Source organism: Centroberyx affinis, unplaced genomic scaffold, assembly GCF_046629955.1.
Source record: "Centroberyx affinis isolate AG114_WGS23_722 - 3 ecotype Tasmania unplaced genomic scaffold, CSIRO-AGI_Caff_v1 ptg003378l_1, whole genome shotgun sequence".
Taxonomy (NCBI): domain Eukaryota; kingdom Metazoa; phylum Chordata; class Actinopteri; order Beryciformes; family Berycidae; genus Centroberyx; species Centroberyx affinis.
The window spans coordinates 126,771-145,558 of NW_027281367.1; the positions used below are offsets into that span (position 1 = coordinate 126,771).

Sequence of the window (18,788 nt, forward strand, 5' to 3'; positions counted from 1 at the left end):
CTCTCTCTCTCTCTCTCTCTCTCTCTCTCTCCTCTCTCCCTCTTCCTCTGCAGGGTCTGTGCACTGTGACTGCTGCCTTCCTGCATTTCTTCTTCCTGGCGTCCTTCTGCTGGGTGCTGACGGAGGCGTGGCAGTCCTACCTGGCTGTCATTGGCAAGATGAGGTCGCGACTCATTCGCAAGCGTTTCCTGTGCCTCGGCTGGGGTGAGCATACACACACACACACACACACACACACACACACACACACACACACACGATTGCACATGCAACACACACAAGCATGCTGTCTAATTCATTTTCTTTGTCTTGGTGTGTTCCACTGCTTTCAATTTGCCGTAAATTCATTTATTTTTCAACAAATTTGATTCATATATTTTTACTTGAAGTGGCAATCCACATGTTCCTCTTTTCCCAAGGCAATCATTACAGTTTCTGATCTAATCTAACCTTATCTCATCCATCCAAACCCACACACACACACACACACACACACACAGAGGAGGCCTCACACCCTACAGAGTAAAGGTACTTTCCCACCTCTGTGCTATTCAGCTGTACATCTCCTCTCTTCCATTCACTCTTTGTGTCACACCATCCATATTTTGCAGTGCTTCTCAATGTACCACAACCCAATGGGCACAAGGGATGACAGAGGATAATAAGTGCGTAGGATAACATCTGCACGACATCGGCAAGATGCTTGGAGATAGTCCTAAAAATTACAGCTGCACCCCCCCCACCCCCCCCTTTTTCCTGTTCATTTCACTCGCTATTGATCCCACCGATCTAATCTGCCAAGTCACTGATGCCCTTAACTGATACAGAGGGAGGAGGCAGAAGGTAGAGAGTGTCGTACAGTCACAGGCAGAGAGACAGACAGTGACAGAGACAGAGAGAGAGAGAGAGAGAGAGAGAGAGAGAGAATGGGGGTTGGGTGAGTTTGTAGAAATATCTGAAATGCATGAAACGGTCAAGCAGAGCAAACTGAGTGGAAGGGATCAAAAAGCTTATCCTGCTCGCGTCCATCTTTGCAATTTTCTCCCCAAATGATCTGATTGAAATCAGTTGCCATGGTAACAGGAGATTGGGGTGTGACTGGATCTGTGTGTGAGATAGCAGTAGAGTGAGCGAGTGCGTGTATGATCGACTGAGTTCAGGCACATGCCTGTATCTGTGTTTTTGGTGTGTGTGTGTGTGTGTGAGAGAGAGAGAGAGAGAGAGTGTGTGTGTTTGTGTGTGTATGACCGACTGAGTGCATGCACATGCCGTTCTGTTTGCCTGTATCTGTGTTTTTGGTGTGAGTGAGTGAGAGAGAAAGAGAGAGAGAGAGAGAGAGAGAGAGAGAGAGAGTGTGTGTGTGTATGTCTACTGTATGTATAGGGGTTCAATGCTACGTAGATAGATGTTGTTGTCTAATTGAAACTTTGTGCCTGCTAGTTAGTGGACGGGCCTGGCTCCTCACCATCTTATTTGTTAATGTTAATGTGACTTTTTCTAATTGCTTTTCATTTGCAGCCATAATCACAGCTTTGTTAATTACATGAATATTTCAGAGCCAAGCTCATTACAGGCCCAGCATATTTCCTTCTTTTCCTGGCACGCGCTCTGTGACACTCACTCTCACTCCCTTTCTCTCTCATTTACACACACACACACACACACACACACACACACACACACACACACATACACACAAAGAAATTGTTTGATTTAGCTAATTAATGCATGACTTATTGACCATCCCAACCTATTTCACTCCACTCTCTCTTTCTCACACACACACACACGCGCGCACACACACATTGTGCATGTGTAGGTCACTGGTAGCCTATGGCGGAGTACAGCACCATGAAAAACAGTGGTGTTAATGTGCATTGCAGATGAACAGACAAGGTGTCAGAAGGGAACGCATAGAGAATGTCCTGAAATATGTTAAAAAAAAACAGAGCTTCCTTGCCTGTAGCGATGACCTCGAATCTAAGCCCGGCTCCGGGGCCCGAAGCTACAGCCTTGTGTCAGACTTCTCACAGAGCACATGTTGCGCTGACAGGCTTACCTACCGAGCAGCTCAGTCAATTTCAATCACACATGCACATGTTACGCACTGTTGCATGTGCTGCTTAACATTTGAATGGGACGAGCGGCGCGGGGCTGTTCGCACCGGAATACGGTATGAGGCCGACATGCTTCATCTGCCCCAATAACGCTTTTCTTTTATCCTTTGTCTCACCCGTTTGATCTCTTCCCCCCGCTCTCTCTCTCTCTCTCTCTCTCTCTCTCTCGCCCGCAGGTCTTCCAGCCCTAGTTGTAGCCGTGTCGGTGGGCTTCACCAGAGCCAGGGGTTACGGCACACCCAGCTAGTGAGTACCACACCCAGACACGTGCTTGGAGATTTAGTGGCAATTTACACATTTGGCCATCAAGTTTAGTGAAAGTTTAAGATTCATAATGAGTCACATTCATATTCAGGGACTTGAACCATGATGTGACCTATGGAATGTGTTTTTTGGATGTGTCATTTCCATAGAAGCAGCACATTTAAAAAGCATAATGGACCATTTCCACTGGGCTTACCGTTAAACAGGCAATTCACACATACAACTGAGCTCTTTTTCGTCCCCAATCTGAGGTGTAATTGATTCCCCCAGAAACAATTTCACTATAATCTTTAGTTCATTAGATGTTTGATTGTTGTGAATTGTTTCCCGAACAGTTCCCTCTCACTCACTCAAACATATTAAGCAACTCATTAACTCCAGAACTGTATTTTACTAAAACTGGATACCACTCTCAGCTTTTGGGCCGTGTGTTTTTCATCTTACTTTTCCTCTTTATTGAGCTGCAATCAAGAGGGGTTTCAGTATGCTCTAATGACATCACTGGAGGACAAATTCTGAACTCATTAAATCTCAATAGCTCTCAAACCGAATGAAATTTCACAAGATCATTTACAGTTCGGGGATATTTTAGTTTTTTAGTTGATGTACATAATACATTTGTTCAGTACCAAGGGCCATGTTTATAGAAAATAAAAGGAGTTTACCCATAGAACGAAAGTGCTTTATCCCTCACTTAAGAAATTCAAGTAAATATGATCATTAATTGGTTGTTTACTTGTTGTGGTGAAGCACTTGGCACTCTCAGGGACTGAGATGCAAGACTGGAATGTGGTCAGATCACAATTTACACAACAGTAGTCAGACAATAAAGCTGTGTTTCGTGGTTGGGATATTTATTTTCTGTGTTTGTTCTTTTTTTTTTTTTTCTTAGTTGCTGGTTATCCTTGGAGGGCGGTCTGCTCTATGCCTTCGTGGGGCCTGCTGCTGTCATTGTATTGGTGAGTCTCTCCCACATGGTCTCTCCCCATTGGTTGACCTCGCTGTCAGCTGGATCAGACTCACTCTCTCGTTGGTCGCATTGAATTATTCTACCAATGCTTTAACATGTTAGTCTCCAGGCTTGGGGCTTTAAGCAGCTGCATATTGACCTCTGAGGATTTCCCCTTAGTTTAACACACACACACACACACGCGCACACACACATACCCCGGGTGTACATGTCAGAATGATAAGTTGAGCACTTTGATCCTTGAGTTTAAAATGTCAGCCCGGAAAACTTGGATGAAACAATATTCCAACAGACAAGAGCTTGGGCACTGACGACTGAATTCTCCTTCTACCTCACCGGCCAAATCTCTCGCCCTTAAAGCCACTTCACAACGCATGAGTCACTGGGCCCCAATATGTTTCAGGCTAAGCTTTTTTGTTTTCCAGACTTTAAATCCAGTGACTAACTGTGTGCTGGCGCTATCGTTCGTACCGCGACCTTTTCTTGGGCAATTACTGTAAAACACAGACATTTTTATGTAGAAGTAAATATAACGCTTTTGTTGGAGCGCATTGATTGGATCTCAGTGGCGTTTTAATCATCTGCGTTTGTCCCCTGCTGTATACGTGGCTGTTTCTAGGATTAGTTAGTGGTGTCTACAGGAATCTCTGGGTGGATATTTTCACCAATAAACTTAATAAGTCTGGATGGGGTGCTAAAATTTAGCTTAATTACTCCTGTCGTTGCTGTTGTGCATGTCTCTGCTCACGTGTGTGTGTGTATGTGCATCTGCCACTTGCATACTTACTCACCAGAAGGTTAGCATGGAGCAGGCAACATCACAGGTGTGCAGAGTGATACGCATGTAGATGTAGGCTTCCCCTCCCCAGCTGCTATGTGCTGGTCCCCGGCCCCCCGGTGTTGTGGCTGGGGCCCCCGCTCCTACAAACAGCTGTAATGAAAGTGGGACGTCGGGCAGAGAAACACAGACCTTCCCACAGGACTCTTCTCTAATTAATGAACCTGGCCCTGGGCATATAGCAGAGCAGGATGATGCTGACTCACAGAGCCGGGGCCAGACATGACTGGCATGGCAATGCTACCCCTCGCAATCTGGAACTCCGTAGGTAGCTATCAGCGGCAGAAACGCACGCGAGTTATTATACAGAGAGATAGGCGCATGAGATCAGAGACAGAAATTTGGGCCAAATGGAAAAGAAGCCAGATGCACCGTAGAATTAACAAGAAACATGTTTTAAGTGAGAATTCGGCTTCTGCCAAATTCCAGTCTTTCGCTGCGAAACACTGGAAATTCAATTGACCACATGAAAGCCAGACTTCGACTGTTCAGCTCCTCAGCTCCGCGCTCGGGATTTCCAGCAACCGTGTTTTGAATATATAAAATGTTCTGCACACCCAGAAGCTGGTGTTGGTGACAGCTGCAGGGAGGAAGCAAGGCAGGCCTTGATCAGGATAGGTATGCATTACATATACAGTATAGGTATGTAGAGTGTGAATGGCGTTTGTTGGTAATGCATTGCACCGCTGACATCCACATCAACACCAGCAGAGGAGGAACCAAACGGGAACTCGGCAGAGAAAGGAGGGAGGGAGGGAGGGAGAGTATGGGAGAGAAGAAGAGAGAGTATAGGAAATGAGGATTATAAGGGACATAGAAAATCTCCCAGATGGGCAGGATTTCTGAGTGGAAAAAGGTCTACATGTGGCTCAGCTAAGTGTGTGTGTGTGTGTGTGTGTGTGTGTGTGTGTCTAATAGAATCTGTACCACTGGGTCAGTATGGCCAGATGTTTGTCAGGCTTAGCGGTGCGCTCCTCATCGTTAAGACAGGGCAGGCTGACAAGCAATCTTTTTTTTTTTTTTTTAAATAGTCACCGCAAACACAAAAATCACCACCCAGAGTTATAGCTTTATTTATTTGTATATGACATATTTGAAAATAAAATGTATGTAGTATGGTAGATGACATGTATATGATATGGTGTGTAAAGCCCTTTGAGACATGCTTGTGATAAAGGCCTGTATAAATAAACTTGACTACACTTGACTATATACTATATACTCTTTGCATTTACCTAAAAGCAGTGTTTACCAAGTGCTTTACATGAAGGCATAATAGTAAGGATCTACAACAAAAACCCCATTTTAAAACATAGTTAGAATAAATATAAGTACATAAAATAAGATAGAAAACAAAAAAAACAATGCAAGATTAAACAAATCAAAACCAACAAAACCATAACAGCAAGTCAATTAAATTGTGTTTTAAGTAGTGTACTATGAGTGTACTGTATATTAGGTGAACAGCTGTTATGTACAAGTTAAATCACACATTCATAACCCTGCTGCACAAACACTTAACCACTCTCTCTCTCTCTTAGGTGAATATGCTGATTGGAATTGTGGTGTTTAATAAGCTCATGTCTCGAGACGGCATCTCAGACAAGTCTAAAAAGCAGCGAGCAGGGTAAGTTAACTTCCTAAGCCCTATGTGACTCACACACCCACACACACACACACACACACAAACAAACACACACAAAAGACATTAAGGCACACTCCCACAAAGCACGCACTGATTCCTCATCCCACACACACACACACACGATTCTGGCTGAGATATGTTGATACATATCCGCTTCATTAGACGTGTTGTCCCCTTTGACACATGCAAACTCATGGAGACATTTTCATGGTAACTAACTCAGACTGCTTTCAAGGGTCTCTAAACACACACCCACATGTACACCTGCGCCCGCTTTGAGCACAGTCAACAAAATACTGTCCAATTTGGCAACGAAATGACAGGACATCTGCTCTGTTCTGTGGCTTTCTTGAATCAAACAATTTTGTATTTCATTATCACTCCCACATATGGTTTCCATCTCTTGCCTCAGTTTTCTGTGACACAGGGCGGCCCAAGAACGGAAACTCTATTGTGGATCTCAAAATCAATGGCAGATGGTAGCCTGATGACATATTGGTAAACACTAGGATTATGTGGATGAAACATTATATACTATTGATATCCAGTAAATATGAAGGTGATTTTTTTTTCTGCTCTTCTTCTGCATAGCAATTGCTCAGAAGGATAGACACACACAAACACACATACACACTCACAAACATGCACACACACTGTCTATGCATACATGCAATACATACAGGACATGCATGCATGCACACGCGCACGCAACATTATACATTCCCTAATTCCATTTGCGGTTGTTTGTCATCTTTACTAATCCAATGAGTGGAGATTTCCACAGCTCTCGGGGCCAAATCCATGTTTTCATTTCCATACACATTGATTCCATCTTTCTCTCTCTCTCTCTTTTTATCTCTCCCCTTACATTTTCTCCGATGTCTCTCTCTTGTACAAATTTAAATTGATGTTTTGCAGGCGGCTGCAAGGGTTAACAATAGAGATTGGCTCTCCGGGGGGTTGATTAGCTTTTGTTACCCTGTGATGCAATTGAGATTAAGCCAGTTAATGTGTACAAACACGCACACACACACACACACACACACACACACACACACACACACACACAAGCATGCCCTTCTTTGTTGTAGACAATGTCCTTTGCTGTATCCTATTAGTTAAGCGTATTTCCTCTTCGACAAGACACAGAAGTGTGGTGCATGGAAACGCCCACCCACCCACACACACACACACACACACACACACACACACACACACACACACACACACACACACACACACACACACACACACACAGCAGTCTGTAGTGTTGCTAACAGGACAGGCTGTCATTAGCGTAATGTATTTCCTTATGAAGCCGTGGGGATGTGGCTGGCACTAAGGCAATGAGCTGTGATGGGGCGCTAATGTAGCATAGCCCGTGCATGGCCCCATCATTCTACACTCGGCGATACACACACACACACACACACACACACGGATACACAGACTGTTTCACTCTGAGTAGTCAACTGTAAGTAAACAAACAAAGGAAGAAGCTGTTCTTCACTTACACCCTCATGAAGCTTCATTATGCACAGTCACACATACAAACTTCACTACACTATACTGGCACTCATGAACACACCTGGTATTTACTTTCTTTTGCTCTCTCTCTCTCTCTCTCTCTGTCTCTCTCTCTCTCACACACACACACACACACAGTGCAATGTGCTCTCGTCTATGGCAGTCCATCATTTCCCATAACTGTCAATTGCAAGGTTAACACTGTCTACAGTCCACAGTCTATTACTGTCACTATGCTACCTCGTCAAGGCTTTTGCCAAACGTAGACCACAGACACGCACACGCACACGCACACACACACACACACACACACACACACTGGCAGCAGAATAAGATGGCTCAGGCCTTGTAGGTCCTGTCTGTCTCATTGTACTCCGTTAATCCACATAACTCTGCTGTAACATTGCAATGTCTGTCTCTCACTCTCTCTCTCTCTCTCTACTTGCTCTGAATCAGTCTTTGTATTCTGACTGTTTTTCATTGCTGCTACCTTTTGAGATCTGTTTTTAATTTGCCTTTCTTTCTTTCTTTCTTTCTTTTCCTCCCCCTCCCTCCCTCCCTCCCCCAACCCTTTTCTTTTCCCCCTCCCTCTCTTTATGTCTCCACTCTTTTTTCTTTTTTCTTTTTCTTTTTGCGACCGTGCCACCTCCACATTTCACCTGTTGTCATAACTGTGTGTGTTTCCATAATCCCCCTCCCAACCCCCCCCACCATACATGTATGTGTATGTGTATGTGTGTGTGTGTCCTGAAGTGTCCCGGCGGAGGCGCGTAGCCGACTGCTCCTGAAATGCTCCAAGTGTGGCGTGATCTCAAGCACCGCTATGTCCAGCTCTACTGCCAGCAGCGCCATGTTAGTCCCATCTTCATCTCTCTCTTTCTGTCTCTCTCCCTCTCTGTCAGCTCTCACTCTATCTCTTGTTTGCTCTCCATCGTCCTCTCGCTGTCTTTCTCTCTCTCTCTCTCTCTTTCTCTCCTCCATCCTTTTATCTCTGGATGCCGGTGATGATGCAGGACGTCATTCAGGGTTGTCTGGATGAAAACAAACTAATGAGAGGAAAAAATCACCTGCACAGCAAGCCGCCACCATTTAATGAGAGCACGTTTTGATCTAACGTGGATTTTCCTCAGGTCTTACAGAGCAGACCTGACCTGGGTCAAACAGTATTTGTGAATCGTTCTTAGTGTTTGCTTTAACCTGCTTGGTGTACCAAATTGCTGAGGTTTACTGCATCAGGGCAATTCAGATAGTGTCAGGCAAGTTGTCAATCACATAAATTGTCGCTAAATTGGCTTCCAAACACTTTCCGGTGATTGTCTAAACTTTCTGGCTCTTCTTTTATTTCCCTATGCGGTAAACTCCACCTATGCATCTTAATAGGATAAATACTGCAGTAACTAAAGGATAAAAACTGTTTGTAAATCCTATTTGACTCAAACCTGGTGGATACAGTGCACACATCTTATCAAATGACCACAACATAGGCTTAAATGACAAATGATGAAAAAAAAGACAAAGCATTGAAAAGATCAGCCAACAACATTACAGGCATAGCTATTTATATCAGTTTTTTTATATCAGCAGTGTAGCTTTACCTAGCTTTTCTGTCCTTCATATTTGCAAGCGCACATTTGAGATTATAATGAATGCACTGATACATCGCTGATTATACAATACTGGTAAGTGCTTGATCATGAACCCACACGAGTAGATTTGTGCCAAAAACTATAAATGGGAAACCAAAGTGAAGCAGCACAGCTTCCAATCTCCTATCTTGCAGTGACATGTTTGGGAACTAAACTTAAGTTTAATATCAACCATCACTTACTTACTGAGTGATGGCATTTTAGAAGGTGCCATTGTGAGATGTTTTTTTTTTTTAATCGACTGGTAATTGTTTCTCCTGATGGGAGAGCAGTTGTCATGGTTTTCTGTTCAGCGCAGCCAGGCTCTTCGGATGAAAAGCCTTCCTCCTGCGTTACATATTGGAAGCAATGCTATGCATCTTTTTAACCATGTCCCTGGATAGCCCTTTTGTGTGAATCGCTCATTATTATGGCTTTGTGTTTGTTTTTTAAAAGCACCCTGCATGAGGCGACATCTCGGTTCTCGCTTGTATTGTCTCACAGGGACGCTGTGACTGAGGGGGTAATGTGATGAAATTGCCTATTCCCAGTAACAAGCTCTTATCAGTTAGTCTTTGTCATTGTGTATTTGCAGGACCATACTGGGATTAGTGACTTTTTCACTCAGTCCAATTATTTCTTTGGTACCTTAGACCCACCTAGATCATTGCGTATTGTCTGTTGTTAGATATGTCATTTAGTCACATTACCTCTCGCTGCACGCCGGATAGCATTCGGTTTGAAGCTCCTTCAAATGAGCTGCTGACAGAAACCCTTATCAGTACAAAGCCATCATCTGTCATTGTGCACTGCGTTGTGTCGTGAATAGCATCGCTGTTCCTTTCAGACCCTAACTTTCGGTTGCCTTTGAATCCAAGCATTCTGCATGAGTATAGTTCATGTTGGAAGTGACAGCTGTAAAGTTGTTTTAGATGCCTGGTATCAACCAATCACTGTTCTCCAAGCAAGCACTTGTTGCTTTCTTGCTCTATTAAGTTTCCTTACCTTAGCAGAAAATGATGTTTCAAAGTATGTGAATTCAAGCTAGCTTCCCCACATTATAAAAACAAAGCCATGCAATGGCAAGTGGCCAATGAATAATGTAAATAGAGGTGGGGTAAAGGAAATGAGGCAAAAAGTAAAGAAAGTATTTTCCTTTGAGATTGTCTGGCCTAATGTATTCATGATGCATTAATATATTCAAGAATGCCCTTTAACTCACCAGTTCTAGTCAACAGATCAGGGTCTTAGGGTGTGAATCATGCCCTCTTTCACCTCCTCATTCACCTTTATGGACTTGAAATCCCTATGGCGTCGCCCATTGACATTGTTGGTAAACCACGTACTATCCCACCAGTTGTATACAATAAAGAATTACGACATAGAACTAGATGATGGTTTGTTTGGAAACCTTTTGGATTCACCCATCCAATTTAAAGCTTCACCAGGCAACTTTGCGTGTTGGCAGCTCCAAATGGCAGCGAGAGGTAACTGTAGGGAAAAATTTAACTTCAATACCCAGAAGTCATGTAACATGACTTCATTAAACTACACACAGCATGCTCATGTTTACCAACCTGGCCGGTCTGTGATGCTTGATACCAACGGATAACAAAGGGACAAGAGAGGCAAAAGATCTAATGTTGGTGAGTCCAGCTTTCTCTGGACGGAGCTTGTATTTTTGTTTTTAAGTTTTGATTCATCACTTCAGGTGGGTGGAGAAATGCAGATACGCAACACCAAAATTTAATTTGGGCACATCTACGGGTGGGATGCTCTCTATTGCAGCCCCACGTTATGATTTAGTGTAATAAGCTGGGTGTAGTTTGACATACGAAATAGCTTTAAGGTCAAGTACTTGAGAGTTTCATTTCAAGATGAGATACAAATCATTTGAAAAATGTGACAAAACAACAACAAATAGCACACAATTAAAATATTTTGTGGTACTTTTTCAATGGATGGAAGGGTAACTTCTCAACTTTGATAACAACTTTATAACACTTTCCACACTTTTTTCTCCAATATGATTTTGCAGCACAGGAATAGAACTCTTCATTAATACACACATTATGTATGATGAGGCACACTTGTAACGTTTGAATGCCACTTTTTCAAACACAGCGTAAGCCGACATTGTGGTCATGTGATAAGGAATAAGAGGGCGAACTGTGTCGTGCGGTTAAACCACGGTCCACACCAGCAGGAGGCTTTGGCTTTATTCTTCTATTCATTTTGCCATGAACCTATGAAAGGATGTGAATTATGTCTCAGCGTAGCTAGACAGAGCTGTCTGTCTGTCAGGTGGACGGTTATAAAACCATGGATATGCGCTTAAACAGCATGAACATTTTAAATTGGTGTCTGACTCCATGAAGTTACACACACACACACACATGCAGAGACGCACACACACACACACACACACACACAAATACACTTCCACTCCTCAGAAGCCCCCATGTCAGTACTTGTCAGTGACTTGTCTTCCCCCTCCCTGGGTGTGCCTCTGCCTATCATCTCACAGTCCGCCAGCATGACACTGAGTGTGCATCAGCCATATAATTGTGAGCAATTGCCAGTCTCATAGCTATCTACATGATTACACATCATCGTCCCACTTCTCTGGGAGAATATTAGATTTCACACAAACCTCAGTGTGCCAATCAGTTTCAAAGTGCCCACCACTGAACCGACGGCTGATGTAAGTGCATGAAGTGGACTTGTGTGACTGCACCTACCCTGGTCCGGTTTGAGACTGAATCCCTCACTCCTTCTCCTTCTCTCCCTCGCTCCATCCTCTCTCCTTCTCCCTGTCTCCGTCTCTCTCTCTCAGGGCCTCCCTGTGGAGTTCCTGTGTGGTTCTTCCTCTCTTGGCGTTGACCTGGATGTCAGCGGTGCTCGCCATTACAGACCGACGCTCCACACTATTCCAGGTGATCTGTCTCACAACATCGCTACACGCTCATGTCAGCATGAGGACAAATACTCCCACACACATACATCTGTGAGCCAACATGGAAAAGCAGCCGTAGTGTGGGACATTCAGGGATTTAAAATGCTACATTGCACATAGGGGTCAATCCATTATTTTGTTGGAATTATTGATTAATGAATCAAAAAAATACATTTTCATTCACATTTTCTTCTTCTGATGTAAAATGGGTCTCCTGTGAAGTTCAATGAGCCTGGGTTCATAGCATTTGGTCACATTTGGCCATAGAGACACATAAGATAAGATAAATCTTTAATGATTCCTGAGGGGAAATTGGGTCTTTGCAGCAGTAAAATAGTAACAGTATACAGCAAAGGAAAAAAAGTAGAATATAAAAAAAAATGAGATATTAACATAGCAAAACCAACAATTCGAATGTGTCAAGAACATATTAAGTAGAAACGTATGGATTGGCTGGCTAAATGTTTGCATATCAGTGTTCCCATCCAATCCAATGATTACTGACATGTAAGTGTTCTATTTACACATCAGTGTTTCCCAGTTATTTCATCCTCTGGTCAAAAAGATACAGTAATATAATTCTGTGGTATGACTAACAAGCATGTGTTCCTTGCTCTCCTCCAGGTCCTCTTCGCCGTCTTCGACTCTGTCCAAGGTTTCGTCATCATCACCGTCCACTGTGCCATGCGCCGGGAGGTGAGCCCACTTTCCTTTTTCCCCTCTGCTGTGCAGTGTCAGGCAGCTCAGCGAATCCCAGCAAAGTACTGTTCATCCATTTCTAATAACAGCAGCGCACGGCGACCTTAACAACCCGCTGTCGCTTCGACAGGTGGGATACATGTTGGCAAATGTCATGTTCGCTTCCAGGTCATTTTGAAGTCACGGCGGAATAAGAGAGGATCAGACAAGAGAGGGATTAGCGCGGTGTTTATGTCCGATGCTGCGCTGCAACTTCATCATAATACAGTGTGATAGCGCAGTATTGTCCGACTGATCCGAGGCCGCATTAAAGAGATTACTAAGATGCTGTATGGAATAAGACGATAAGTCCCTGTCTAATGCCCCCCAATGCCTATTTGCCAGGGGCTTTACTGTGCCCCCTGAGATGCTGCATTTTAAACTCATTATGCATACGGGTGCATACCCTAGACATAGACACACATATGCACACACACACGCACACGCACACACACACACACACACAGGCTCCTCTTGCTATGTGGAGTAACACAGTCACAATCCCACTAGCCACAATTAATCGATCTACAATGCGATCCATTTCCCATAACTGTAAATGTTTCCTCTTTAGCTGACGTCAACGGCCCCTCCACGCGACACACACACACACACACACACACCCTTGCCTATATCCTACAAATCATTATGATACTGAATACGCCGCATAGTGTAAGTGAATTTCTAAATGCTTGGAATGCTTAGCCACGTTAAATCAATATCACAAAAGCGGGAGGGATCAGGGTAAAGTAAATCCAGGAATTATTATTATTATTTTTTTTTTTTTTTTTGTAAATGTATGAAAATCCCCTGCCAGAGACTTGAGCGTAAATCCTTCGTAGCTGCAGAACAAGCGGCAAAGGGGAGTGCCACACCGCAGGGAGGGGAGGAGGGGGTGGGTGGAGAGGAACAAGGGGAGACGCCGAAGCGTTGCGGCGCAAAACGAGGGAGAAGGCAGAACAAAGCCAGTTATTATGTGAAGTAAACTACAGAAACAAAAATGCGCGAGCGAGCGTGGCGTGGCGTGGCGTGCTGCCGAGCACCCGGCGCATGTACGGTATTGTGGAGAATGAAAGGACCACGGCGGCACAGGCGGCCCGCTGAGATCAGTGGAGGAGCGACGAGCCGGCGAACGTGCGCGACGTTAGAGGCTTCGTGATTAGACGGGAGAGGGAAGAGGTAGGGAAGGGACGGATGGAAACTAGGGCTAGATTGCGAGGAAGAGAGAGAGAGAGAGAGGGAGTGGATTAGCAAAGAGAGAGGGAGGGAGGGAGGGAGGAAAGAGATTGCACGCAGAGATCTATGGGAGGGAAAAGAAGTGATTTAATAGAGAAGCGGGGGATGATAGTAGGGGAGGAGGAGAAAGAGAGGGAGGCAGAGAGTAGTATGAACCCATAGAGGGCCTCTTCACTTTGAAGTCAGAATTGGCTGCATCGGGTGCCAATACGCACACACACACACACACACACACACACACACACACAGAGAGAACAGGGAGCAAATGCCATGGAGAATGTATATGGATAGAGAGAGCGGAGAGGGAGGGCAGAAAACAATGGAGGCAATACACAAGTCCATGCAGTATTCATCAGACATGGATGCTGCTCCAATCTCATGTGCAGCAGCACACACACACACACACACACACACACACACACACACGGATGAGACCACCCACTGAGAGCGAAGATGCTTCTCTTTGTACTGCTCCTTACATGTGCGCTCATGTTTCCGCTCATGAGATTCTGATGGGATCTGACAGCGGCAACATTGAGAAACGATGTAGCCGCTCAGCAAGTTACTAAGATATCTATAATACAGAGCCTGATGGGTGGGAGAAGAAACTTGCAGTCGGCTCTGTGAGAGGTTCTGCATAGGGATCCATTTGATTTGGAGCCGGAGCTCAGAACCAATCCTTTGACAGCTGGATGATGCATGTTTGCTCAGATGCCGCATGTGGGAGGATAAATAAAGTGAAAACAATATGACACTGGAACAACCCAGGGGTTATAATGTCTATATACTGTGCTTTTCCTTTTAATTAAGACCATGTGCCACTGATCTCACAAGGCAGGCTTATATCGGATGGGCCTTTGAAGTACTGCCGCGTGCTTTACGTACCACTCCACTGTCTGTTATATAAGCTACATGCTGAAATACTTAATACTGTGAAGAACACATGTTTTCCCTTCACATTATTTGTCATATTGACATGCCTGAGTATTCCTCGAACATCTGTCATTGCAGCGACTAGAATGTAAAATGTCTGAGAAGTGAGTTCCCCGTGCTCGCCGCGTTCGCCGGACTAACTCGAAATCGCGAGTGAAGTTCCTCCACTAACTTCTGTCCTTTGTATCTCATTCCTTCCTTCCTCTCCCTTCCTGTCCCTCACCTCCGTTCCTCCATATTAATCCCCCCCCCCCTCCCTCCCCCGCCCAGGTGCAGGATGCGGTGCGCTGTCGGATGGGGGGATGTAAAGACGACAGCGAGAATTCACCAGACTCCTGCAAGAACGGACAGGTGCAGATCATGGTGAATAGCATTCCATTTCATCCCGCATTGCAATCCATAAGCCCTGCCCCGGACTAACATTAACCAGGGCTGAGTTTCCCAGAAGCTTCAGCCCGTAATAAGAAGAAGCATGATTGCCATGATCGAAGTCTTCAGACTCATACCTGGTTCCCATTTTTATTTTTTCCTTTAAAAGGAATTCATTATTTCTCATGCATTTTCGCTAAAACGTTTTTTCCCAAATTTACCATTCCATTTTCCATTCAAATGGAAATTCACTCCCTAACTCTGCAGCCCCCAACCTGAAACTAACTTCCTACAGTGGCGTAATTGGACATAAAGAGTGGATGTCAACGAATGACACCTCACGTAACAGTATAATGACATTCAATCACTTTACAGCAATAAACTTTTGACATTCCAGTTGTCTGCACTTCCTGCAAGATGAAAATATATGTATCTGAATTACGAAGTGTAGAGAAACAGCACTTTTATTACCGCGACTATTCCATGTATTAGCAAAGCAGACACTGCAGCACTTTTATTTACCTTTACCCTAAACTTTCTCATCTTTATTCGAAGAGCATGGAGCTCACATAAGGTTATTGTGTTCCAAAATGTGGCTAATAGTGTGATAAATCATATAGACTTGAACTGCCTTGCCAATGTCACCACGGTCACACCGCTAGTATGAGAGCATGAGTTACTGCGACTCTCACATCGCTGTTCCCTTTATTTCTCCCTTAGACGCGTTCGTGGTAACGATTATGGGCTCCTGAACGCACCTCTGAGGTTATCAAGATTAAACATTGGAGCCATCAATCTGCACAGGGAACTTATTATGACACATTCTTTTCTGTGTTTTCATAACTTAGAGGAGCATATATAACCTGCTTATCCAATGTTGTTTTTGGTAAAAGGTGCTACTGTATAAGTATATTTATTTATATATTATAAGTTATTATGATATGTAATTAATATGTGTTATCAATGCAAATGTGTTCCCTACTGTATGTGCTGATAATCCCCATAAAGCCACAGCTAGCCATGTTTAATTAGATGCCAACTCTGTGATATTAAGGAAGCTAGTAATCTCTCTTGGTTTCTCCTGTTTTTTATTATGTATGTGCGCTACTTTGAAGAAAACTTTTCAGACAGCAGCATGCATGAGCAACTGCGTAAGATTATGGCTTTTAACTATTGTTTCAACCGCTGTTTCATCTGTTGTTGAAAGCCATGATACTCTTGAGAACATTCATTACCATTATTATGGGTACTTTGGTGATGCTGCCGCTGGTTACATCAGCGTCATACCCATAATTACAGTGAAGAACATCCTCTCAGGTGTTATTGCTATATCCACACCGAATCCCATTCGAATTTAAAACCCATGACATTTATACAGAGACATCATAAAAATCTGGAGCTGTAGCTAGACATTCTTGTTAAAGTTGAAACAAAGCCATCTTCGGCAAAAATCACTAGATCAGCTAATCTCAGAGAAAAGCTCATTGCTCTCCCCCTACGCCACTAAGTTCATTTCTCCTCCGCTCACGCCTTCACTTTATTCTCTCCATCACATTTCCCCCCGCCCCATCAGAAGCGTCCAAACGCCAGCTACTGCGGGCAGCGGCGCGGCTCTCTGCATTACGGCACGTTGCCGTGCGTGCTGGGCTGCCGCCAGCAGCCGCTCCCACCGACGTGCCACCAGGCATGCCAGCAGGGAGGCCAGCAAGCCTGTTACCACAGTCTGCCCCGCAGCAACCACACCCACAACCACGGGCATGACCACAGCCACGCACACGACCATAACCCAATCCTCAACAATGTCCACAACCATACCAGCGGCCAACCAGTATGTCAACTGTAGACAGGACAGCTAGCTGTGCTCATTGTCCACAGAGTCTATAGTTGGATGAAGGTGCAATCTGTAAAACAATAAGCATCAAATGTGAAGAAACGTTAACTGACCAAAGTCATAATCAATTTAACATCTCATCTATTCTCATGTTGCATCATGTTGCATCAACTTTTGGTCAGATTACATATTGCACCTTTAAATCTAAGTAGAAGTAGCTGTGACCTACCGTATATGCGGCCACTAGCACTTGTAGTAAAAGTAAGCCTAAAAATGTAGAATTTATAGTATATCCTTTGCCATTGCTTCTTTTGTATTTATTTCAGCAGTGAACTTAGGTCTGTTCCCTGCGTCAACAGGACTGCAATCCCCTATGGTCTTTTTACCAAATACTTGGAATTACCATGATGAAACTGTGACCTCGATGGCTCACTATGCTGTACTTAACCTCTGAGGCTATTACTGAGAGAGCGTGTAATGGTTAAAATCGTGATGATTTGTTTTTGTGAATTTGGATATGACAGAGAGAGAGAGGGGGGGGGGTTCTTCCATATCCTCATTCGTCCACTTAGCACAGACCCATTTACGGTGCTGCGGGTGATTTGCGTACTAAGAGCTTTTCCTCTCCTCCGAGACCTTTACACATTCTCTCCTTCTCTCTTTCAATTTTTCATTTCCCCCTTCCTCTTTCTCTCTGCCTCTGTGGCGTGCCCAAACTGTCTAAAATCTGTAGTTTATTATCCAAACAAAGCCTTTTGTAAGTGAATCCCGCCGAGAACAGGAGGCGGCTCTATCGTGAGAGAGGAGAGGACCGGAACAGCATAGCAATGAGCTTTACATTCACACAAAGTTTAGGAAACTTGAGCGGTGGCCATGTTGGAGACACAAACCGGAGCTTTCCTTCATTCTATCCACGGCCGCTGGGTTTGCCAGTGGGTTTTTTTCTGCTTTTTGTGTTACCCTAAAGAGTAGTGTTACCACTAAAATCCCCTTCAGTGAGTTCTGGATCAAAGCAAACAAATATAATTTTCAGATTCCCCCAAAAATATTTGACATGGGAAATCTGAATCTTGAGGGCAGGTTTAAGTCTGTGTTGTGAGTATGTTATGCGAATAAACTGAACGTTTTTTGTAGTGTTTCATAATTTTTACCATCTAAGCAAAAGCCTGGCCAGAAGATGACAAAGGTTTGCTTCAACTGGTACAGCAGATAATAGTTTTGCTGCTGTGTAAATTGCTGCCCCTCTTTGCATTTAAATGACAGCAAAGTGACTGATGAGGCATATTGTGTAGCTGGCAAAACTCCACAATCTCTTACTCGTCTCTGTCAGAGACTCTTTGGATCTCCTGAAGCAAATTGAAATACATCGCAGAAGTCGTGCATGTCAAGAAACTGATATATTTTCACATTTATAAAGCACCGTTTTTTTTGGTTTGAATAGGGAATGTAGGAGCAACATTCTTTCAACAAAATTCACTGTACAGGATTGAAAATGTATTTCTAGACCGACTTTAGACAACAATATTTTGTAATTTCCTTTGTTCATAGGAGGCATTATTTATTTATAAGTACTGTAAATATGTGTCACCATGGTAACAGCCTTTTCTATACAGTCACATCAGAACATCTGGGTTATTGGATACGGTATATGGAATATAGATAGATCCCATTACTCCTCTGTCCTGTTCTGTGTGCTAATCTGGTGCTGCCATGTGACTATATATAAGTATATACACACGCGC

General features: G+C 43.9%; 1 protein-coding gene across 1 annotated transcript in view; it reads left to right on the top strand.

The window, feature by feature from the left end:
* adgrb2 (adhesion G protein-coupled receptor B2) overlaps positions 1-18,788 on the top strand; it is a 132,758-nt gene that overhangs the window by 94,889 nt on the left and 19,081 nt on the right. The window contains exons 19-26 of the mRNA XM_071538952.1: positions 54-204; positions 2,294-2,363; positions 3,274-3,340; positions 5,731-5,816; positions 8,115-8,213; positions 11,823-11,922; positions 12,567-12,638; positions 15,117-15,209. Coding sequence (XP_071395053.1) covers positions 54-204; positions 2,294-2,363; positions 3,274-3,340; positions 5,731-5,816; positions 8,115-8,213; positions 11,823-11,922; positions 12,567-12,638; positions 15,117-15,209 — 738 coding nt within the window. The remainder of the gene's footprint in view (positions 1-53; positions 205-2,293; positions 2,364-3,273; positions 3,341-5,730; positions 5,817-8,114; positions 8,214-11,822; positions 11,923-12,566; positions 12,639-15,116; positions 15,210-18,788) is intronic.